The sequence below is a fragment of the Microtus oregoni genome, unplaced genomic scaffold (genome assembly GCF_018167655.1).
Source record: "Microtus oregoni isolate MIOR12 unplaced genomic scaffold, Mior012 000000F_ref0000247, whole genome shotgun sequence".
Lineage (NCBI taxonomy): Eukaryota > Metazoa > Chordata > Mammalia > Rodentia > Cricetidae > Microtus > Microtus oregoni.
The window spans coordinates 67,796,168-67,822,096 of NW_024543059.1; the positions used below are offsets into that span (position 1 = coordinate 67,796,168).

Here is a 25,929-nt window from a genome sequence, read left to right on the forward strand (position 1 = left end):
AACCTAAGCTGCCACGAATCCTAATATTTTCAGGATGACAGTTGGCACACACTATATGAAGCCTTTCTCTAGTATTTCACCTCTTTTTTCCCCTTTTTGGTTTCAGCTTAAGTTTACTTTCTCAGTGAAATCTTCCTTTACCTCTCCAGGACAGTTCAGGTGCGCTAGGGGAATGTTCTCATTGTCCTTTGTGATCCGCTCACATGTATCAAGATTAAAACTAGATTTATTTCCTTGACAATAATATTTTATTGATTAAATTTACACTTAGAGCTTTGTCTTGATCAGTGACTAATTCCCAGCTCTCAGCTCATGACCTGTAATACAACAGAGATTTATGCATTTATTGAATGATTGAATGAATGAAAGAATGAACATATGAAGACCATAAAATATGCCAGTAGGTGGTGGCACACACCTTTAATCCCAGCACTCAAGAGGGAGAGGCAGGCAGATCTCTATGAGTTCGAGGCCAGCCTGGTCTACAGGGTGAGTTCCAGGACAGCAAGAGCTACGGAATGAGACTCTGTCTCAAAAAACAAAAGGATAAAATATAATGAAGACAAGTCTCTTATGGTGAGAACATCCCTTCTTTTTATTAATATGTTGAGATAAATTACAGACTGAAAGACAAAAATTCATAAATCATTCATTACAACATTCATTAAAAATCAAAAGCAGCTTAAGTTCTCACAGGAAATCTTAGATAAGTCTGATATAACATTAAATTTTTACAAATCAGACCTTCCATTTTTAAACCTAATTATGTGATCTTGAATGCACTGTGAAGATCTCCTTTATCAATAGTACTTCATTTTCCTAACACAAGGCTTCCATTCAAATCTCACCAGACCTTGAAAATCTATATCACACCCTGGAAATGACCTGCAGCTTAAAAACAAACAAACAAATGAACAAGAACTTTAAATGGAAAGTTTCACACAGCAACCTAAAGACCAAAAATAAAGCAGTTTTTAGTATAAATAAATTATAAATACCAATTCATTCTGAAGGTAATGTGAAAATGCTATGTAATGTCACTCAAAAGTCCCTTCCAGTGTTCATGGTACCACTGGAGGGCTAAGCGGAATCTTGCTGGCACTTACATCAGGTGTCTATTGCCTCTATGCAGTTCCTAGACATTTCAGCAAGCAGTCACCCCGAGTTTTAATAACTTCTAAACCAGGACATTTCAAGGACCACTTCTGGGTTACCAGACTCAGAAAGATACAATTTTACTTGACGCATGGGCCTTAAACTGGGAATCAGGATTAAAACATGGACATCAACTGAAAGGTTTCACATCACTGAAATCCTCTTCACTAATGGTCACATTTTGAAATAAGAATACCTACTGCTAATGGAAGCCCTGCTCTGTGCAAACAGTATGGGATTTATTAAAAAATCACACATCTGAGGTATTAGCTGGAAAATATATACATTATATATATATATATATATACACACACTTATACTTGGACACACCCACAGAATATTCACAGATCTATTGGCCCCTATACCAGCAGAAGATCAAATTAATTGAAAAAGAACCACGTAATAGGAAAAAGTTACACAGCGGGCATTTACAAAAATGTGGTTACATAATCCTTAATATAAGGAGCATGTTTTGAATCATTGCTTTGAGGAAAAAATGTTTCCACTTATATGAAAGTATCTGTTTTATAGAAGTGAAACCAAACAGGGAACCTGGTTTCAGGATTGTGAAGCCAACCAGATTATTAAAGGTTGTGCAAGAATTGCTTAAATAACCTGGTTCTTTCTGCTTTTGTTTTTGTTTCTTATTGTAGTTGAAACAGTCTTACAAGATACCCAGGCTAGCCTCAAATCCATAAATCCCCTGCCTCACTTGGTGGTTTAAGTATTGGGACTACATGCATGAGCTACCATGCCTGACTTCTACTTGTAGTGGAAAACTGGATTTACAGAAAAACAAAATGTAGAGGTTATTGTCAAGTTTTTCTTTTATTTTCATTGGTTTACAGAGAATTTTAAAGATTCCTCCTATTCTGATATGGCTAGCAGACAAAAGTTTTTAGCTATCTCGTGGATTAAAATTCAAGATGTTCATCTTCATACACTTTCTTGTAGATAAAGAAAAATGCTATGGGTTTCCTTTCAGTTCGCCTCACTCAATAAAAAGATGGATGGTAAGACATCCAGAACTAAGCTCAAGCGTCGAGTGGGGAAGCTAAGCAAAGACACTCATTTCTCTTTAAACCACTTGGTCCTTTGCTATAATACTTGCCTAACTGAAGGATGGCTCATGAGGCCCTCTGGCCCACCAGTTATCATTTCACTGCTTTAAAAAGTGGGAGTTTTTAAAATTAAACATCTCAGAGCACAGTAACAAGTGTATCACATGTGAAATAGCTGCATTCCAATGTTACTAATAAAGATAAGGAGAGTAAAAACTCACTTACTTTACATATCAGTGTGAAAGTTTGAACAGCGAGAAAAATTCAGCATAAAAGTGCATTTGAAGTCAAGGGCTAGCATGCCACAGTCCTGTTCTTGGGGACACCTGAGCTGAACAAAACAGAGTGCTTTCACAGGCCCGTGCACATGAGCACAAGCGCGCATACAGACATCCTATCTGTAAGGATTTTCCTTATCAATTCTTGACAATCATGAATAAGCATGAAGTGGTTATGAAACAATCGTGCACTCAGATGCAATCAGGTCTCAAAATGTTGTTTTCGCTTATTAGACGAGAAACTTGAGATTCCTCAGTGTTCAGTTAGCCTATTTGGTCAAAAAAAAAAAAAACCCTAAGACTTCAAGATAACTAACTAATGTTAGTGTATTCAGGAAGAAGGGAATGGAAAGGAGGGAAAGTGCTGTTTCTTTCCTCTCAACGTGTATGGATGAGTGTGAGTGCATGCTTCTCTGTGTGTAAGGAGATAAAACATCAATTACTCATAGTGTAACTACCATTCCCAAACCACCCAGTTAATATGCAAAGGTGAAGAGCTACTGGGTAAAGACGAAAGCGAGCAAATGAAACTGGGAAACTTCATGTAGCTATAAGGCAGAAAATATTGGGCTTTGTACCATAGCCTGAGTAGCAAGCACACAAAAATTCTTTCAGCTCAAGCCACCTAAATACACATGAAGTTAAATTCAAAGCCACCAACTATTTCCTTCCACAATTCAGGCATCGTTAACGATTCAGTCTTTGCTTATATACTTTATATGTAGCTTAAGAGACCAGTCAGCCACGCCCACAGCTAATTCCAAGTTCTATTTAATCTAACCCATAAGTGTCATAAAAATGATGGGATGCAGCAATGAATCGGAAACAATACTGTCCAAAGCCATGTGTGACTCTGCTGTGTTACCATCTCTCAACCCGACCTATCTTCTCTATCCCTTTAAGAATGGGATTTAAGTAGGTTTGGTTCACGTAAATATCTATCACATTAATGTAAATTTCCCACTAGAACTGGAAAAATAGCTGAAAGATTTTCATTCAAGTTCCTACAAATTTCTGACAGATACAAGCTTTCAAAGTTAAATAAAACTCTATGTTTTAAGTGACTTATTCTACAGGCTCAAGAGAATATTTAAATTTCTGTGGCGTGTGCCCACTTCTGCAGCACGTGTATTAACAGCAAAACAGTACAGAGAAGAGCATGGCCCCTGTGCAAGGACAACATGAAAATTCATGAGGTTTCTATATACATTAATTCAACGAAAGGCAAACAGAAACTGAAAACAGGCACAGTGAACTCCTTTGGAGAAAAAAGTGGGAAGTAAGATCGGGGAAGTCAAGACTAGCAAATGGAAAACCATGAGGCTCACGGGCCACATGGGGTAGAGACAGAACTTTGCAACTGCGGGTTTCCACTAAAATGAAAAGCCAGCAAACTGTTATTGTGCTCGTGGGTGAGGGCTTACCGCCAGCTTTGGTGAGAGAAACTCATTTCTGTAGTGGGCAGAAGTGACTTTAGAGCTCATGACGGTCACAGTAATGAGGAGACATGACTCCTGAGTGTTCAGCGTAAGGGGACACCTGTACTACCCACTCTGAGGCTCAGAGAACATTGAGGAGCAGGGGGTAGAAATAACACAAGAAGTGGTGATGTGTTCGACACAGTTACCACACCGTGATTCTGCACATGGTCTCTATAAGGTAGGGCCTATCCACATCCCATTGTGGAGGGGGAGGGGCTCGAGAGGTTACACCTGCCCTGAACATCTATCTAGTGGCTGATGAGGGAGGGAGACGTTTCCTTCCGGGTTGCAGGCACTGGTAATGTGCTATGTTCCTGCAAATAACCCCTCACCTGTTCCCTACATGCAACCACAATGAAAACTCCTTGAGTCGTCATCATCAACAACAAAAAGACTGAAGGAGAGAGGGCCACAGGGGGTGAAGATGATGGAATGTATTATACATGTGTATGAACATGTCATAATGAAACCCATTGACATATGTAACTAATATGCATTAACAAAACACAGCTTTTGAAAAAAGAAGGGAGAAAATGAAAAACTTAAACCTAGTGGCCAAGGTGAAAGAGCTATAGCATGAAGAGGCTGGAGTCTCTCTGAGGACACTCACTGCCTATGGAATTAAGATAGAAAAGAGAATCTGAGGACTAGTGAGATGGCTCAGTGATAAAATACTCCCTGCACAAGTCTGAGAACTTGAACAAGGCATAAGAAGAGAACTAACAACTGCAAGGTGTTCTCTGACCTCTACATGTACACCCTGGCACATGTACACACACACACACACACACACACACACACACACACACACCACCATAAACATAATAAACAAAATTTATAATAAAACATTTCAAACAGTCGCAGAATCACAGGAGTGACCAGTGGTTGAAGCCCTCACAAGCTTGCCTTGAATGTTCCAGGTTAAAGGCTGTGCTAACAGAGCAAGGCAGAAAGCTGATCAGACTGGGACAATCAGTGCAAATCTGGCTGGAGACCAAAGGGACAACTAAGGAAGTTACTGAGTTGAAACAGTATGTACACATCATTCTTCAGATCAAACATAGACGAAAGAAGACTTCAAAAGTACACTGGACTTAAGAAACCCTTACAATGAAGAGCAGAGGACTTACATGAACAAGAAACTTAAGAATTTAGTTGTCACAGATCTTTAAAAACAAGAGAGTTTTGAAATGGATATTTCAATGGCTATGTTAAACATGAGAGCCATGATCATCATGGGAAATGGAAAACTATGTGTTCTTCTGAATGAAAATACACATTATAGCCGGGTGGTGGTGGTGCACACCTTTAATCCCCACACTTGGGAGGCAGAGACAGGTGTATCTCTGCCTATAGAGATTCAGCCTGGTCTAAAGAACAGCCAGGGCTACACAGAGAAACACTGTCTCAAAAACAAAACAAAACAAAAAAGCCATCCCACTTTATTACCAGGTGTGGGAGCACATTCCATTACTCCCAGCATGGGTGGAGGTGGGGCGCAGGCCAATCTCTGTGAGTTCCAGGCCAGCCTGGTCTACACTGAGAGCTCCAACCAGCCAGAGCTACGTGGTGAGACCCAAAATACAGAAAGAAAGTGACACAATGAGCAAGCACAAGAAAGCATCACAAAAGCAGCATGGCAGCCTCCTCAAGGACCAGAGGACTCTGGGAAGAGAAGCACTAAGTCTTATTATCTTCTTCCAGAGAACAAGATCAACAGCTGATGGAAATACAAAGAAATTAAAGGAATAATAACGGTTTGATGCAATTCAGAAATCTACAAACTGAACGCTGAAATGAGAGCTGAAGAAGATTTGGATGAAAAAGAAGTAGAAAAATACAAACAGCTATGTTTAGAGGCATGCAACGTTAGGGAACCATTCACATGAACTAAACAACTCTAATTCAGGCTAATCGTCAGACAGGAAGTTTGCTGAAGGAAGCAGAACAGAACTTGGAAGGCTCTGAGAACAAGGCCCAGAGTGCCCTGGAATTGTGAATGTGACATTAGTGTAAAACTCAATCCCAGTTTATCACAAGCAAAGAGCAGTGATTCCTACATCAAGCCCTCAGCCTTCGTGAGAGCATTGAGAAGAACCCATGGACAGACACATACTGAAGAGGTAGAGGCGGCCACTGTGGTACATGGTCCTTTGAAGGTGTTCCTCAGAAGCTAGAAAAGTCAAGATTCTACTTTAGAGAGTGACAGAAATATGGATGACGGTGAAGAAAAGGTTCTTACGAAGGATGAGTAGACATGCAGCACTTTAGTAGTTTTATAGTAAATGTATGGTGTGAGAACTTCAGGAGGAACCTTTTCCTTGTGGCACTCCTCTTGTTACAGGTCCCATTTCTAGGCATGGTGGGGCTGTCCAGACACCTGAAACCATGTGTGTAATTACAATCAGGTCTTTCTACTGGAGACTCTGACAACAGAACACAAGAGACTGTTTTCAAGACAAGCCAAGAGATGACAAAACAGCAATATTTAGCAAAGAATCTGTAAGCAAAACCACAAAGTCTCTCTACCTAACATGCTCATTCTTGAGCAAGGGATTGTGGAGGGGGGATGGGTCAGGACAACAAACTACCAAAACTGTGTTTGTAATTCCTTAACTGTATGAAGCGAAACCATGAAACCATCACTATCATTAAACATAGAAGACCACAAATCATTTCAAACCCAGAAAGCACCAAACCTTCAAGTCCCAGCTGTGTTTCCCACCATGTATTACAGATTGAGTTAGAAGAAGCTGAGTCTAAAGATCTGATGAGTTGCCTGGGGCAAGTGAGCTCAGCTCAGAATGCTCGGATGAGGTCTTGCTGTCAATCACAGCTCCAGCTGCTGCTCTACCTCTGCTCAGGGCCGCGTGTGGCCCAAGAGATCGTGCTCTGTCCGGTAAGTCAGCGGCAGTTGGAAAGGCACATAGCTGGGTGTTAGTGGTCATTTTGTTCTTATTATGTATTTGTAGAAGAATCCATTTGCTTTGGGGGTCCTGCTTCAGTTATATCCATGAAATTGAATTTCCATGGGAAGAAAGTTCATCTTTTGCTTCATAAGCTTCAGTAGCCTTGAAAGATACATAAATGAACATTTGGGGCTAACTTTTAATTACCAGAATTGTGAATGGCATAACTGCAACTTACCACTGAAAACTCATTTAGCATAATATTTGTCATCATATTTTCTTTAAAATCTATCTTATAGCATTTTGTTCCTATGTATGGCTTAGCAATTCATAAAACTAAAGAGCATACTGATAGTATATACCAGTTCATTTATCTCATTACATATTCTGGAATATAAGAACAATATTAAAAATGTCAATTACTTCTACACTGTTATAAGCTTTTACATAAAGTTTTGTCTTTTCTTTTTGAAAAAATTTCATTGTTTAAACTCCACACACCCAAATACCTAATGGAAAATGGTACTGTGTCATAAACATTCATTCCATCAGCCTAAACGGAGCGCCTCATGGAGCTAAATGCTAAAATAATTTAAATAAAAGGCAAGCATTCATATATACACAAAATGATTCTAAAATTATTTACATGGCAAAGGAATAATGGAGAATCACTAAAACTGGCAATTGCTACAGGTGTGATAATCCTCTCCAGACATCGTAAGGAATCATGTGAGATTTCAGAGGGAAAGTAAGTGCAGAAGCATACTAAAGTATTCATTTGTCCACTCTTACTACTGAATGCGCCAGTAGGCCATCAACTCCTCAGTTTAGTCTGTAATCAAGTTTTCTTCGGCTTCACGGAGAAATGAAATGTACAGAAAAGACAGAGTACATGGGAAGGAGTAGGCGGGACTTCCAGCTTATCCCCCCTTGTAGAGACTGGTCAGCCGCTCCAGCTCTTTGCAGTTGTCCATGCTTAGAGCATCAGCCTTCCTCCGCAGCCGCTCATCACGGTACACCTTAGCAGCATACTGCATATCTGTTTCTGTATACAAATATTCGTTAGTTAACAACAATTTACATCACCTTAGTCGATTAAATGTAAATAACACTTTAGAGAATTCATGTATACACACACACACACACACACACACACACACACATAAATTTCTCTGAACTGACTTTAAAGAAAGAACCAAATACAATTCCTATAAACCAGTTCGCGAAGACTTTTTCTTTTAAAAAAATTTTTGAACAGGGTCTCTACACAGACCTCGCTGTCCTAAAGCTCAGTATGTGGACCAAACTGGCCTTGAATTTGGACGTCCTCCTGCCTTTGCCTCTGAGTGCTATGATTAAAGGTGTGTACCACCACACCCATCAGGTTTTTTCTTTATATATAACTTTACTTTGACTTAGCACACAAAACCAACACCAACAGAGAATACAGAGAATAAGGCTAGAGCCCTGCCATCTCCTCCCAGAGTCCTTCTCCTTTACCCCAGAGCCCAGCGGCTAAGGTACTGGGATAACTTCTCAGCTTTTCTAAAATATCACCTGAAACCAGGACTTACCATGGCTCTGTGTGGTTTATGAGAATTCCAACAATTAAGAACACAAATTAAGCTGGGTGGTGGCACACACCTTTTTTTTTTTTTTTTTTTTTTTTGGTTTTTTCGAGACAGGGTTTCTCTGTGGTTTTGGAGCCTGTCCTGGAACTCGCTCTTGTAGACCAGGCTGGTCTCGAACTCACAGAGATCCGGGTGGCACACTCCTTTAATCCCAGCACTCAGGAGGCAGAGGCAGGTGGATGAGTTCGAGGCCAGCCTGTTCTACAAAGCTAGTTCCAGGACAGCCATCAGTACATAGAGAAACCCTGCCTCAAAAAACCACTCCCCCAAATAAAGACACAAACTAAAATAAAATCCTCCTCTCCCTCTTCCTCCGCTTTCTTTTTCTCCATGAGAACAGATTTCAGGATATCGCCCAAGCTGGCCTCAAACTTGCGGTCCTTCTGCAGCAACACCCTAAGTGCCCGGATTGTGTGTACTTTCACACTTGGGGAAAAAGCTGGAAAATACATATACACAAGTACTGCTCCCACACAACTTGAAAAATAACCAAAATTCTGCCTGCAAGAATTAGATGATAAGACCAGCTGAACATATTACATGGCTTGGTCCGAGGAGAATCAAACTGGCAAAGCTGGATGCCTTCTCCTTCCCAGACAGCTTTCATAATTACAAAGGAGTGACACAGGCTATTGAAGAACTATCATCAGCTGTGGATGCTGGATGCTGGTCTACTACCCTGCTAAGCAGTGTGTGCCCATCATGCAACAGCGCCATGGTTGTTATGGGGTAACTAACCACATTCTGTCTGATTGGATTTGAGGTCCACCCCACAGGAAGGAATTCACACCTGGTACTGTAAACATGGTCAAAAACCTGTGGCTGTGAGATCATAGGCCCAACTGGAGAAGCTATGCTATTGTTTAGCTAAATGGACACAATAAGCTTGTTTTTAAACACTTGTCTAACCCAGTGAATAACACTCCACCAGCTTTGAACAGAAAGGGTGGTGCTTTCTGCAGACTGACTGTGAGTTACTGTGCTAAAGGCTCCCCCACCATGGGGCATTCCCACCATCCCCTCCTAAGATTGGGAAGAATGAAAGGAATGAAGAGCTGGAAAGGCTGGAGCGTTGTGGAACGATGTCCACCAGAAATGACATCATTAATGCTCTAGAATTGCACTGATTGTGATCTGCGAGATCTGCACAACACTGGGTCATCAGTACTCTTGCATGGAGTGGGAGGAAGGCCCAAGCCCTCTCTGAGGACCTCTGCCCAGTTAACAGATGGCAGGGAGAGAGCATCATGAGACCCTACAGCTATCTGCAGTTAGTAGTTGCTAAAGGGAAAAGGGAGAGAGATTTTCTTCAATGGTGTTACAGAGGCAGTACAAAGATGCCCATGTTCCTGTACATACCCACACTCCCAAAAGGAGCCCTAGTTAAAGCCCTAGTTAATGAATAAAGAACTGCTCTGAGCCTATGGCAGGGACAGAACAGAACTAGGCAGGAAAAGCTAGGCTGTATGCTGGGAGAAAGAAGGGCGGAGTCAGAGAGAAGTCATGGAGCCACTGGAGACTGATGCTGGTAACTTTACCGGGCAAGCCACAGCCACGTGGCAATATACAGATTAATAGAAATGGGTTAAATTAATATAAAAGTTAGCCAATAAGAAGCTAGAGCTAATGGGCCAAGCAGTGATTTAATTAATACAGTTTCTGTGTGATTATTTCGGGGCTGAGCAGCCAGGAATAAAACAAGTGGCCTCCTTACAACAACCCAGTATTATGTGCAATTAATGAATGTGTGGTGATTTGAATAAAAATGGCCCCCATAGGCTCATAGAGAAAGGCACAATTAAGAATTGTGGCCTTGTTGGAGGAGGTATGGTGTTGGAGAAGGTATGTATGACCTTGTTGGAGGAAGTGAACTTATTGGAGAAAGTGTGTCACTGATCCTACTGCCCGACAATCTGGACATAGAACTATCAGCTACCGCTCTAGCACCATGTCTGTCTGCATGCTACTGTGCTTCCATGATGACAACAGACTTAAAGTCTCTGAACCCCTAAGTCATGCCCAGTTAAATGTTTTTCCTTTTTAAGAGTTGCTGTAGCCAGAAGAGAGTGGCACTTGCCTCTAATCCCAGCATTTGGGAGGCAGAGGCAGTCAGATCTCAGTGAGTTCAAGGCCAGCCTGGTCTACTAAGCGAGTTCCAGGACAGCCAGTACTGTTAAACAGAGAAACCTGGCCTCGGAAAAAGAACAACATGAAAATAGTTGCTGTGGTCATGGTGTCTCTTCACAGCAATAGAAACCCTAAGGCAAATGAACTATAACTAAATAATAAATAACACTTTACACTGGTACAAGCCACTATGCTGAATGCTTACTGGATAATGTGTTATGATGATAAGGTAACTCGTTTAGCAAGAAGCAACTTGATCTTCTAGATAATGTATGGCTGGAAGAAGCTATCTATTCAACAAAAATGCTCATGAAACACAGTGAGACAAGAACCATTTAGTAAGTTATTATACTGTGCCAATTATTACGTTTTGCCATGTGTAGAAAAATCATTACAGTCAACAGACATGTTAGATTGCTTCCAGGGTCTCCAGATGCTAAGACACAAGGACATATATGTCTCTTACACAAAACTTCTGTGTTTGCATGTCCTACAGATATTCTCCTGTGCATGCTGCCTCCATCTTACTAATGCTGCCTGATATGGTGGAGATGTCATGCACAGAGTTGTTACAGTGGATGGCGTAGAGAACAATGACAACAAGAACCATTGGCACATGTTCAGAACAGACACAACTGCTCTTTTTCTGCACAGTTTTGATTGACAGCTGAATGAATCCATGGATGAGGGACGCCTCAAACATAGAGGGCTGACTGTACTCATTCATGTACTGGATTCCAATTGTAAACCAGGTAATTTCCCTCCTTAAGTAGCATAATCTACAACAAGCATTACAAAGACTCTAAAGATTTTCTAAAATGTTAGAAAGTAATTGATAGACTTACTCTGCTGTCTTTCTTTCCAACAGTTATTTCGAATATTCGTCACATAATCTTCCTCCACGCTCTTTTCTACCTTTTGTAATAGTGCTCCTTTGTATTCGCTTTTAAAGTCCTTACTGACGTAATAAACAACACCCAAGTTTTCTGTCTGCATTTTAATAGTTTGTCCTGATCCACTGCAAAAAGAGATATAGGATCATTCTTCATTTAATTAAAACTATATCCTAATATTCAAATCAAGAAACAAAAATAAAAGCAATTTAAAGTTAACATCACTATTGGTTACATTCTTTTTTAATATTTATTTATTTATTATGTATATAATATTCTGTCTGTGTGTATGCCTGCAGGCCAGAAGAGGGCACCAGACCTCATTACAGATGGTTGTGAGCCACCATGTGGTTGCTGGGAATTGAACTCAAGACCTTTGGAAGAGCAGACAATGCTCTTACCCTCCGAGCCATCTCTCCAGCCCTTGGTTACATTCTTGAAAACTGCTCCAAGTCACTTTGCACAGAGTATGCACTTTTTGGTTAAGATTCCTTTGTCTTCCCATCACTTAATTACGTCATTTCCCACTTAATGACACAAGCCCAAGACCAATTTTCTCCTTTTCCTTTCTGTCTTTCATGTCAATGTATTAACTACTACATTAAGTTTAAATTCAAATACAGCACTTTTGTCCTGATCCAAGTGGGACAAGTGTATAACAGCAACAGTCATATAAATGTATCACTATTTTTAGAATTAGAGATTTTCTTGTAAAAGAGTTGGCACTTAAAAACATCAAAGGACCCTTCAAGGGGAGAAATAAAACTGCAACGATTAAATGTAAAATTTTACTTAGCTACTTACGATCTGGGATATAAGGAATAAGGAGGATTAGAGACCATCAACTGGCTTAACAACGACACTAGGATCAGCACAATAATGGGCATCAGCTGGATGAACACAGAGAACCCTCCCTATAAAGAGAGCAGAGAACAACAGTGTAATGACTGCCAGCAATCCAGTGGTTGCCGTACATTCTGACAGGTACAAAGGACATCTGTGGTTATCGAGGGTAGTGCTTTCAAACTTGCTGAATAATCTCAACTTCCTGTTATAATCCCTAAAATACAAACTCCCCAGGGTTGAAAACTAATCCGACCTCCTTTGAGAGATAAGGAAGCCTCCTCCTGCCATGCACACTGAGTCACCCGGGTTTGCGGGAGCTGGGCTCAGGCCCCTTCCTGTCTCATCCAGTGTCCTTCCCGTGAAGCTTTCTACACAAGGAGTTTCATTAACACAGGCAATCAGGTATGCCTGCATTAGAACCAAGCAAAGATTCTCTACCCAAGGGTTTTCAGCATCATTTCTAAATCTTTCCAGTCAATAGAAAGAAGCCACCTTCAGAACGTACAAAATACAGATATACCTTTATCAGAACTATGCAATACCAAATCAAAAGGTCCACACTGCCACCACCCTATCCTGACCGCTACTCCTGCGTCTCAATTATTCTCATAAGACGTCTGCGTCTCCTTTGAACACTTGCTAAGAGAAAACTCATTATTTCCTAAAACAACTTGCCCTATTTTTAGTCAATTCTAATTGCTTTCCTGAACTAGAATTTGTCATTTTGAGATTTATAATCACATTATAAACATACATCTGCTCTTTCTTCTTCTCTTTCGTGGCCACTGTGTCGGTGTTGATGTTGGTGGCTGTAAGCAGCCCGGCCATTTGAAAATGAGTGTACACTACCTAGAAAATTAAAGACGAGGTTAAATTAGTGAATCCCATTTGCCTTAATGCGACAAAAAAAGGCACATGCCATCATGCCCACCTGTCTGTAACTAAATTGCTGGATGTTTGTTTTCAACAATGAATGTTTACTGTCTGATCTTGCCTCCACCTTCCATCAGATATGAGTTACTGTACCCAGCTTTCTAAATTTCTGTGTGAAAATGTGGGTGTGAGTTCCTTAACAAAGCTCCACACATGAAGGGCCATCATTGGTGGTGGTTGTTCCTACAAACCTTAGGCCTTTATTCTGAAAATTCTGATTTCTGCACTTAACTATATCACATACATCTAGAAATCCAAAAAGAGCATTACAATTAATGTTTTTAAAATGCTAATATATTAAAGTATAAGTGGATCACAGATGGACATATTTAGTTGTTTTCAAATGGAGTGAAGGGCCAGCAATGGCTACTATTGACAAAGTAAACCATATTATACCTAACAGAGAGCTTCAAATTAACTATTAAGAAAAAAGTTTTGTTTCCAAGATTTCTGACTTTTGCCAACATATTTTAAGTCAAAATTCCTAGTTTTAGTAACTTTCCTTGGAGGTAATAGACTCCAATTTGTCAAAACACAGGTTAGAGTTTTGATCTATTTTTACAACTCGGGGATGCTTTGCAAAAATGTCCCATCAATGACACCTCTCTTTCTCTATGATACTAAGACAGGCTCTCAGGTCAGATTCTCATTTTGAATGGGACATTTTACTCAGCACCTTACATCAATGTCATAAACAAGCCTAGAGCTTAAAAAAATATATTCTTAAATTCATTTCCACATAAATAGTTCACAGTAAGTGAAAATAGGAGTTTACACTGTTTATGCCAGCACTGTTAGATCTTCTCATACAGTGGGAAATGATACTTCCTGTCAGCCTTGTTTAAGTGGTTGCTCCTACTCTACCACAATAAAAAGGCATCTAGAAAGATTATATATCAATCAGACTGTCTACTACTTCAATGAAATACAGAAGAGGACCTTTACATACATTGGCATTAAGAGTCTAGGGACCAATGCCAATCACTATACCCAGGTACCAGATGCTTCCCCTGTTGTAACCTCTATGACACATAACCTCTGGCCTACACTCTTTTCCTTCAACTTCCACTAAGACAAGTCATCTACATCCTTCAACCCTTTTAATTAAAGGCAGGCCCAGTAACCATGGTAACCCTTGATGTTTCCCTCCTTTGGTGGAAAGATCCTCGTGCTCCAGCCAGTGACTCCACCACTTGGGAAACTGAGGCAGGACGGCTACTCTAAGTTAGAGATTAGCCCAGGTTACATAGTGAGCTCCAGATTAGAGTGAAACTCTGTCTTAAAACAGAACAAAGCCCAGATGAGAACACTGGAAATTTTTACGAAGTCTAGCTGAGGAAACAAAATAAGCTCAGAGTACCTGAAGGAAATCCACCTCCAAAAAAGATATTGAACAGGTCCTCCGGAGTTATGTCGGCTTCACAGCCTCGGTGGAAATTGAACCTGCCGTTGTTTTGGTGATTACAAGCTTGGTCTTCGCTGCCCGTGAGGTCATACTGTTTTCGTTTCTCTGGATTGCTTAAAACTGCATAAGCATTTCCAATCTCTAAAAATGCAACAAGCAGCAGCATTGGAAAGTAACATCTTCATTCTATAGATTGTCTCACATACAGAAGTATCAACTCAAATATTACTTGAAACCAACTGAGAAAAATTACAAAATGGTAACAATTTTTTTAATACTATATGAATATATTTGCAACATCATGCTATCTCAATATAGCTTTCTGTAATAGTCAAATCTTCCCACTGCCTTGGAAACAAAGGAATTGCCATCTCTCCCCTGCAACATTGCACCATGGCCTCTAAAGCACAGTCCCCCACTTTGTGTTCTCATAGTGAGCCATTCAAGATTGCTCAACTACACAGGATGGATGGAGGTCACACATTTTTAATCCCAGCACTTGGGAAGCCAAGACAGGAGGATTTAAAGTTCAAGGCCATCCTGACAAACAAGACTACGCCCAACAACCACAGTGGTGTCCAGCAAGTATCGAGAACCCTACCATTTCTTCCCTTCGCTGGTTAATAGTTTCTCCTTCGCAATAAGATTCAAAGCTTACTTGGTGAGTGAGTGTCTGAGGCCAAATGCTCAGCATAATATGAATACATACCCAATACATAACCCAAGACATTTCTGCTGGAAATCTTTTTCTTTTTGCACACTACCACCTATTTTATTTCTAAACAACTTGTTTTCCTTAAGACAGAAAACCCCACATGAGAGTAGGGACTGTCTACGCCTGTGCTAAAGTGCTTAAGGGTCCAGGACAAAGTCTTATGTGTTGTTGCTGTTTGTTTTGGTTTTGTAGTGGGTCTCACTACATGGCCCAGGCTAGCCTTGAACTAGCCTTCAACCATTTAGTGCATGCGCAAAATTCAGGGATGCTTGCAGCTCCTAGTTATTTAGAGAATTAAATACAAATTTTATTTTGGTGTTCAAAATTTTTTCTTCAAATGTTTTACTTTGTGATATAGATGCGTGCACACTTTTAAAATACACAATAGATATCCTCTACACCTTTTTCCTAATTTCTCCTAGTGATAATATCTTATCAATTATAGCAAAATATCATAAATGGAGTACTAAGTACTACTAATTATGTCAATAGAACATTCTTTCAAGTACTCTAATTCCTCACTTTGTATGTGTGCAGGTGTGTGCTGTGGATGCGCAGACCATAGCTACAACCTGATGATCAAGTCAGTTTTTTCTGACCACCTTTCTGTGGTTCTGGGAGTGGAACTCAGGTTACTGGATTTGCATGGCGAGCACTTTTATACTAGCTGAACCATCTCGCTGGCATGAAGGGGTCCTTTTATATAACTGGATTCAATCCTTGCTCCATCCTGCAGCTCCTCAATCCCTGACAACTAATGAACTATTAGTCAGTTCTCTATTTTTACCATTTCTAGGATGTTGAAGACCCAAAGTTGGGGATGCATACCTACAATGCCAGCAAGTGAGAAGCGGAGACAGTGGACCCTGAGTTTAAAGTCAACCTGGGTTACATATTGAGACTGACTCTCTCTCTCTCTCTCTCTCTCTCTCTCTCTCTCTCTCTCACACACACACACACACACACACACACACACACACACACACAAATATACGTATATATATGTTGTATAAATAACACAGTATAAAAATAGGATTACTTCATATAAATGAAACTCTTTGGAACTGACTCATTTCAATGAGCGCAGTATCCAGACAGACCCAGCTAGTCGCATGGCAGGAGGATGTTCGTTGTTATTACTGCATAGTACTCTATGGTAAGGATACAGCACTGTTGGGTTAACTGCTCATCCTCTCCATGACAGCTGGGCTCTTTCTAGTTTGGGGCTATTATAATAAAGCTGCTATATGCCTTTACCCCAGGTTTATGTATAAATGAAAATGTTCATTTCTCTGGGATAACTGCCAGGAGTGCACTGCTCAATTGCACAGTAGCTCTGAATTAGTTTTTTGATCAACTTCCAAAGCTGTTCTACAAAATGATTCTCATTTTACTTCTCTTCAACAATACATGAATAATCCATCCCATGCACCCAGAGCCTTTAAAAGGAGCTGGTACAGTTTTCTATGTCAGCCATTATGATAGGTGCATAGCACTATCTGATGTCTTGGTTTCACTCTGCATTTCTCTAGTGGCTAATGATGCTGAAGTCTTTTCATGGGCTCCTCTGCCATGGGCAAATTATCTCCATGACTTTTCGTGTGTGTGTGTGTGTGCGTGCGTGTGTGTGTTTGATGTTGTGTGACATGTGCGTGCATGTTCATGTATGAATGTATCTGTGCATATGCAAACATCTGTGTTAGCATTTGTGTAAAGGCCAGAGAATAACCTTTGGGTGTTGCTTCCTCGGCTACAACCTATCTTAGATTCTGAGATAGGCTCATTAACTTGAGCTCCCAAGTAAGCTGGACTCAATGCCAGCGAGCCCCAGGGATCCCGTAGGGATGCTGAGTATGTGCTGCCAGCCATGCTTTTTCTTACCATGGGTTCCTGGGAAAGACAGAGAGAGAGAGAAGAGAGACAGAGAGACAGACAGAGAGAGAGAGAGAGAGAGAGAGACAGAGAGACAGAGAGACATAGAGACAGAGAGAGAGAGACAGAGAGAGAGACAGAGACAGAGAGAGAGAGAGACAGAGACAGAGAGAGAGAGAGAGAGGAGAGAGAAAGAGGTGCATGTGGAAGTCAGAGGACAACTCTGTTTACAGCTTTAACTTCAAGATGGGAGATGTCTCTGCTGAAGATTTCTTCTGCTTTAACTGCTTAGGGTTCATTCAGTTTCTCACATATAAAAACTTTGTTTTGGCCAAGTCTGAGAAGTCTCCAAACTTTCATTGTCAGCACTATACACTCTGTCTCCGTCGCGGTCTCAGAGCCCCCAGACCTGAGCATTAGATCTGTTAGAGCTTCAGGCTCTATTAGGCTCTTCTTCAGCTCTGTTACATTCCTGGTTGTCCAAACGGGCAGTGTCTACTTTCTGTTTTCTAGTTTGTCCGTTCTTTACTCATTCTGCCTTTTCTTTCATTCATTCATTAGCAGGTGTTTCAGATCTTTACTTCTGATAATGAATTTCCATTTTGTTCAGCTTCTGTGTTTCTTTTCTGATCTTGTTTGAACTTCGGTTCTCCGGAACAGCTGTATCATTGCCACAGTAACACATTTATATACAGTCCTGGCTTTTCTGTCCTTCCATGTGTCTAACGGAGTTCTAAAACTCCATGTGAGGTCCTGGTTCTTGGGATGATAAGAGATTTTCAAATACAATTCTGCTATTTTGTCTACTGCGAGGCTCTACATCTTAAATGCTGTGCTTCAGCTTCTTCCCCTGTGCCATTCCAATGGTGTAAGGGACACTACCTCACCACTTTTGGGCAGGAGCACACTTCCTTTCCCCTCAGACTCTGATGACACCAAGTGAAGGAGTGGGGACCTCCTCACTAACATTGGGAAGACACGGGGTTTCCAGATTTGTATTAAGCTATAGTTGTCTCCTGGATAGAAAGAGAAGGGTGCCTTACTGCTGCTCTCCGTGTGGTTTTATTGACACCATGAAGCTATACCTTTGTCTGGATAGTGGTCACCATGCCATCCCTAATTCCCCTTGTGATGGTAAATCCAAACTGCTAGCACGATTAAACTGAAAACTGCCTCGGAGATTGGTAACCAGTGTCTGTGACGGCTTTCCACAATTGCATGAGGGCTCTGACTGAGTGCGCGGATTAGCCTCTGATGGAGACAAGTACTGATATTATTAGTAGGCACTGAGGGTAGGAGGTGGGCCCAACTGGAGGAAGAATGCCGTGTGAGTTATGCCCTTGGAGCTACATCTTATCCTGGCTTCCTTCCTGCATCTCTTTCCTTGGCTTTCTATCTACCATCATGTGAACGGCCTTAGCCTGCCGTGCCATGTGCTTCCCCTTCAGAACGGACGGACACTTCTCAAATCATACACCCAGACCAATCTCGCCTCCCCTTAAGTTATGTGTCTCAAGTATTTGGTCAAGCTGGTGTGAAAGTAACTAATTCACCGCCCCAGTAGGGAGGAGAGTGGCTGTCATCTCTAGGGAGTCTGGGGTGCGGCCCCCACAGCACCCCACGGACACTATGCAGCTTCTCCTGAGGCTGGAGATATGGTAAAGCAGTGATGAGCACTGGCTCTTCCAGAGGATCTGACGAGGACACCTGGCACACATGTGCTGCACATATATGCATGAAGGCAAAACACACATAATAAGTAAATAGTGGAAGGAAGGAAGGAAGGAAGGAAGGAAGGAAGGAAGATGAAGGTCCCAACTCCTCCTCTGTCACTGTCCTTTCAGGGAATTAGGGCATCTGTCACCTCATGAGAAAGGCGTGTGGTCCAGTGTGGGTCACTGAGGGGCCAGTTTCTTCTGTAGTATTTGACCACAATAAAACAATTGTTGTTGTTGTTATTATTATTATTATTATTATGGTTTTTCGAGACAGGGTTTCTCTGTAGCTTTGGAGCCTGTCCTAGAACTAACTCTTGTAGACCAGGCTGGCCTCGAACTTACAGAGATCTGACTGCCTCTGCCTCCCGAGTACTGGGATTAAAGGCGTGCACCACCATTGCCTGGCCCAGTTATTACTTTTTTTTTTCTTCTTCCATGTTTCTCAGTGCTCTGGGGTTGCCAAGTCCTCCATCACCTAATCAGGAAGGTGTAAGGACAGATCTACCAGACACTCAAGTGTCCCCTGCCATACTGCTCCTGAGTCCTGAGTTTATAGATCTTCTCACTATCTGTCGGTCTTCCAGGGTCCACTTGACGTGTTCACTGAATAACATACAAGCTTTTCATCTACCTGGTATGGAGAATAAGGCCAAAGTCAGCTCTTCTATCCAAAAGGCCACTGGTGTTTAAACTGCTCTGCCTCACTCTCACGGCCAAGCTTTTATCCCTGCCCCTTTCTCTAACCAGGAAAAAACCAAACATCTCACAAAAAAGTTCTCACCAACAATATGAATGATTCTCCAATGACTCTCGTCCTAATGCTACTTCATTTTTCATCTTTTATGCTACTGAGGATAAAGTACTCAAGAATGCTAGAGAGGTACTGAACACTTAGCTATAGACTCAGCTCTTTAAAAATACAAAGGGGTGGGGACTTTCAATAAGTTACCTAAGCCGCCTTGAACGCATGCTGCATTCTGCAGTTCAAGTAAGTCTCGAACTTGTGACCGCCTGCCTTTGTCCCTTGAGCACCTGTAATCACAGTTTTCATAACCAGGCCACCATTACTTGTCTTTCTGACTTTCCCTCAGCTGTCCTTTTCTGTTCAGGTATTTCGTTACAGCGAGTCTCCTGGGAGAATTTCTGAGTACCCATTTTCTCATTATGAAACAAGGGTGGCACTAGCCCCATGACACTTTGTTGGGGAAGATGTGGTTAGGACAGGCCTCATGTGACCTAGGCTGGCTTGCACGTATCTGAGGGTGGCCTTGAACTCCTGATCCTCCGGCCTCTATCACCCAGGTGATGATATTATAGACATGTGTCATAAAGTACGTACGGCTTCATGAATATTATAAGAAAACAAAAAGAAAAAAGGAAAAACCCAGTAACGAAAAACTACAGAATGTTTGTCGGATTGTAGGCTTCACTAGGCTGCAAATGTTTCTGTGTGAGACACAGCTCCCTTCTATGAGTACAAATTCTGTAAGGATGAAGGGATCTCAAACCCCTCACTTAAGATAAGGAACAGTCCCAGAGGTAGAATTAACGTCTTTGTTCTGAGAGACTTGCTCTTGATCTACAACGTTAATATTAAACTACCAAACCTAGCACCAGCCGTAGCACATGCTAGTTTCATAACTATTTATGAAACAAACGGCTAATGCCCTCCGCTATGACACTCTGCTGACGGTGTAACCGTGTACTCAAATATCCCCACATACCCCAGTCTTGGAGGATGATCTGTGCCAGCTTGGTGGGGTTTTTGTTTGTTGTGTTTTGCTTGTTTGGTGGAGACAGTGGATAATGAACTAAAGCCTTGTGAATGAGAGGCAAGAACCACTGAGCTACACCAACTCAAACACAGATATGCTGTAACGGTGTTTATGTCAGAGATAGAGAGGGAATCCAAGCCACTAGAATAATTTGTAAAACATATTTAGGTACGTTTTAAAAGTCATAGTGAATATTTCTCTGCTTTAGTAAACTAGACAAGCTTTGTTGAAAGACAAAACAGCCACATTTAGTCTGCTGTCCTTGGGAGAATTTGTCTGCCTTGCAAAAACACAAATGTAGTGTTTAACTTAAGTTCCTAATCTAATCATTTTTATTTTTCTATTCATGAAGAAAATAACATGCAAATGATTTCCACTTTCTATAAAATAATGTTTCGGTGTGATCAAACCTGACTTTAGTTTTCATATAAAAGTGATGTGGGAGGTCCTTCTGTCTATGTGTTGCTTTTATTGGTTAATGAATAAAGAAACTGCTTTGGACCTATAGCAAGGCAGAACTTAGGTAGGCAGGGAAAGCTAAATGGAATGCTGGGAGAAAGAAGGCAGAGTCAGAGACAGAAGCCAAGCCATGGAGCTGCCAGAGTCAGACATGCTGAACTTTTCCGGTAAGCCACAGCTACACGGCAATATATAGACTAACAGAAATGTGTCAAATTAATATAAGAGTCAACAAGAAGCTAGAGCTAATGGGCCAAACAAGATTTTAATTAATACTGTTTCTGTGTGATTATTTTGGTTCTGGGCGACAGGGACAAACAAGCATTTTTTATCTTACAACATAAAAGAAAGAGTGGAGGCTAGTGAGATGGCTCCGCAGGGAAGGCACCCCCACAATCCCCGGGACTCACACGGTGGAAGGAGAGATCCACTGCTGCAAACTGTCCTCTGAGTCCACCGACCAGTTGTGCAGACCTGAACATGCATGCAGGCATGTGTGTACAAGCACACACATATAAATTAATTAATTAATTAAAAAATAACATATATATATACACACACACAGTGTTCTGTAGGCCAGAAGAGGGCACCAAATCTTATTACAGATGGTTATAAGCCACCGTGTGGTTGTTGGGAATTGAACTCAGGTCCTCTGGAAGAACAGTCAGTGCTCTTAACTGCTGAGCCATCTCTCCAGTCCAAATAAATATATTTTTTAAAAAAAGAAAATAATACCCAAACACTGCCTCTGCTTAGGGAGAAACGGCTTCATATCCAAATGGAAGACTGGCTAAGAATGCAATCAGACATTTAGGAAGTGCATCACGAATGAAGCCTGCCATGTCTGTCTGACAGAACAGGCTGCAAGACAGTGAACTACATTTGCTCATTGAAAATGTGTGGGCTACAGCTTGAACTGTCTGTCCAGTTTCTACTGGGTGAAAATTGGCTCCTGAACTCCCAATTCTGATCCCTTTGGAACTAGTAAATTAACATTCTTATATGTAGAAGACCACCCTTATACTGGCTGTGTGAGCCTCTTCCTAGAGATCATCATCTCCTACCATGCTGATCAATAAGTATTATTCCTCCTTTACAAAGTACAACATTAAACCATGAATATGTAACACACAACCTTTAAAACTATCTTTTTTGGTTTGTTTGCTTTTATTTTTTTTCAAGACAGGGTTTCTCTGTAGTTTTGGAGCCTGCCCTAGAACTAGCTATTGTAGACCAGGCTGGCCTTGAACTCACAGAGATCTGTCTGCCTCTGCCTCTTGAGTGCTGAAATAAAGGCATGTACTACCACTGCCTGGCTTGTTCATTATTTTTGAGTTTCTCACACAGGTCAGACTGACCTTGAACTCACTAGTAGCCAAGGAGACCTTGAATTTTTGTTCCTGCTTGTACCTTACTTGGATTACAGGTGTTCACAACCACACCTGGTGCCAAGCCTAACATTCTTAACACTGCGAAGAATTACTACTGTTTACTTTTATGTGAATGAGTATTTTGCCTGGATGCTTGTACCACATGGGTGCAGTGCCTGTGGGGACCATAAGAGGGCGTCAGATCCCCTAGAACTGGGTTACAGATAGTCCTTCAACCTGGGTCTTCTGGAAGAGCATCCCGTGCTTTTAACAACAGTATCACCTCTCCAGGCCAGGAAGAATATTGACAGCACTAGGCGATCACAGACATAGTGTGTGGATCACACAAATATTTCTAAGCATTTTGAGACCAAAGATTTGCTTCAATTTTATTAAATTTGTCCTGACATTTTGATGCACGTAAAGGATCCATTCTGAGCACTGACACTCCCCAGCATCTGCTTTGCTCCTCCTCTAGAAAGCCTACACTATTTCTTGTGTGTAACCCCACTGCGTCTAACCCGAGCCACCTGTGTGACCATGGGGTTGGAACTTGCGACCAGAGCCTGGTGGGCTTAAGAGATAACAGGAAAAGGTTTAAATTAAACCGTTTTAACTCATAATGTTGAACTGTTAAAATGTTTTCTATAACTTCTTTTTAACGTTTTATTTATTTGTGTGTGTGCGTCCCTTGCGCGTGTTCACACACTACACATGTGTATGGGTCATAGGCTGACCCGTAGGAACCAATTCACTTTGAGTCCGGGACTCAAACTCAGGACGCCAGGCTTGGTGGCAAGCGCCTTTAGCTGCTGAGCCCCAGGATTCCTATACTCCAAATACCCACTGTGAGCTTGAGGAGATACTGCTTTGCTTTTCCACAAGCACAGCTTTGGCAGGGCTTTCACTGGAATATATTATTAATTCCCAAATGTATTTTCCTTGGCAACTTCCTTCAACAAATAAGACTGTTCTGTAAACAATATCCTCCTCCCTCCCTACCCACCTCTCTCTCAAGTCAGAAGAAAACAAAAATAATTTTCTAGTATAAAGCCCTGCTGGCCTAGAACTTGCTATGTAGACCAGGCTGGCCTCAACTTGTGATCCTCCTGCCTCTGCTTCCTGAAAGCTGGGGTTATAGGAATGTTCCACAATGCTTAGACTGTAAACCATTTTAATGGTATTATTTTGAAGGACCAATCAAGTCTTCTTTTTTGAAACATTTAAAACAAAAGTATCTCCTTTGTTCCACTCTAAGACCCCAGTGTGCTACTGAAAACGCCAAACACTGGCTCTATGAATATCAAATTCACAAGAATCAACAATCACAAAATTACATTTCACGTGTATAATACATTAATTGTTACAATGAAACTGTAACAAAACATGAAATCATTGCTATTGATCTTTTACTTAATAATAAGCCTAAAGCACAGGAGTCAGTCCTGCTGCCAGCAACTCTATCTTTCAGAGAGAAGCCAGAAAGTGTTTCCCTGGACAGGAGAAGTTAAAGGAACCATGTGCAATCATGGGGAGAGAAGGGTAATGCGGACAAGAGATAGTCATATCTCTCATTACAACACACAAAAGAGGAAATTATGAAGTCAGTTACATAATATTTGTGCTTATTTAATATAATACTAAACTCACTAAAACTTAAAAGTAAAATAGAAAACACAGACAGGAGATAAGAAATCAATGTTGAAGAAGCAAAAGGAATCCTATCACTAGAAAGGCACACAGAAGAGAGAACTGTGCTGAGCCTGGCGGTCCATGCCTGGCACCTCAGCACTCAGGGGCAAAGCCCGGAGACTGTTGATACAAGGCCAGCCTGAGTTGCACAGCAAGACCCGGGTTCATAAACCCCAGGGATAGAGATGCAGTTCAGCAGCCGAATGCATGCCTAACATGGTCAAGGCCCTGGGTTTGAACTCAAGCATCATCAAACCTGACCAGGTGTCATAGAGAGATAGAAACACGACCAACATCCCTAGAATAGACTATCTAGGAAACCATCATTCTAGACCGTGTCCAGGAAAAACGCATTAAAAGTGTCCCTTTCAGTTGACCTGGAGCCAGATGTCAATGCTGGAAGGGAATGCAAACCATCAATCCCCAAACAAACCTAGAAGACTCTCATGCTACCTAGGAAAGTGACTTAGGATTGTTCGGCTGAGTAACGGAAGCCAGTTTCAAAGGCATTTCGAAAGTTCTTAAGCTGGTTTCTAGATACACCAGAAGAAAGCAGAATCTCACATTCTGAAACACTGTAAAGTGCATTCTAAAAAAAGACCTTATTGAAGTTTTATAAGTTACTTTACTTTTAAAAGCATCCGTGGCTCCAGGAGCGTGGTTTTTGTCAGGATGAAACTTCAAAGCAAGCTTCCTATAAGCTTTTTTCAAATCTTCATCACCAGCATCTTTTGTAACTCCCAGAACTTCATAATAATTTTTACATTTGTTTATGCTGTGGACAAGAAAGGGTATGATATGAATTTCAAGCAAGAGCACAATGCTACTCTCTATTAGAATGGGATGAGGGATACCTGTGGCTGTAATGACCTATCCAGGCTGTTTGTGCCACTCTCTTTGGTATACAGACAATTCCTCCACCCCTGAGAATGTCCACATCACAGTTTATCAGAGCTACAGGGAAGAACAGGCCATGGTGAGCACAGGTGAAGGGCACTGACTCAGCTAGAGAGGAAGAAACGCCTCAAAACGTGTCACAGCTAATGAGTAAACATGGAGAGAGCATTAGTGCACAGTGCAGACCTAGGGGGATATGAGCAGGGCGACTATCCACACAGGAACCACAGTGCTCTCCCAGCCGAAGCCAGCACAAGCTAGCTTCACACCATGGCTACTGAGAATTTACCTGAGTTACTCTGAAAAACACAGGGATCCTGTGTTAATAAAACATTCAAAAGTAGTAATGGGGATTAAAGAATACTTGTTACATCCAATTTCCAACAGTCCATTCCCAGCGATCATCTAATACAGTTTGTTCTTCAGTTCTTTCCAAGGTTTACATACTGAAGTTAGGAGTGTTGAAAATATATCAGGAATAACAGAGAAATACTGAAGGGATTAGAGAACACTGAGAACTCTAGAATGACAACATCCTACAACCAAACTACCTGACATCCCAAGAGCCAAGGCAGGTGGGTGTAAGGGCTGGCAGCGGAGCCCGGTGCCAGGGAGCACACAGCATGCATGGACGAAACGCTGGGCTCATATTTTAGCAGATGTGCATTTCTTTGTACAATATTTTGTAACTTTATTGTGTTCCATATTCTGT

At 41.4% G+C, this 25,929-nt stretch overlaps 1 protein-coding gene and 1 non-coding gene across 4 annotated transcripts in view; one reads left to right on the forward strand and one right to left on the reverse strand.

Annotated features, from left to right (window-relative positions):
• Positions 1-478: 478 nt before the first annotated feature.
• Dnajb14 (DnaJ heat shock protein family (Hsp40) member B14) overlaps positions 479-25,929 on the reverse strand; it is a 44,275-nt gene continuing 18,824 nt past the window's right edge. For all 3 annotated transcript variants that reach the window (XM_041633735.1, XM_041633598.1, XM_041633654.1), the window contains 6 exons: positions 24,950-25,095; positions 14,675-14,860; positions 13,136-13,230; positions 12,340-12,449; positions 11,488-11,660; positions 479-7,929 (listed from right to left, as the gene is read on the reverse strand). In XM_041633735.1, the coding sequence (XP_041489669.1) occupies positions 7,805-7,929; positions 11,488-11,660; positions 12,340-12,449; positions 13,136-13,230; positions 14,675-14,860; positions 24,950-25,095 (835 nt within the window). In that variant the 3' untranslated portion in view covers positions 479-7,804. The remainder of the gene's footprint in view (positions 7,930-11,487; positions 11,661-12,339; positions 12,450-13,135; positions 13,231-14,674; positions 14,861-24,949; positions 25,096-25,929) is intronic.
• LOC121455305 lies at positions 3,602-3,705 on the forward strand. Its single transcript, XR_005975471.1, has one exon. It is a non-coding gene; the product is annotated as a U6 spliceosomal RNA (small nuclear RNA).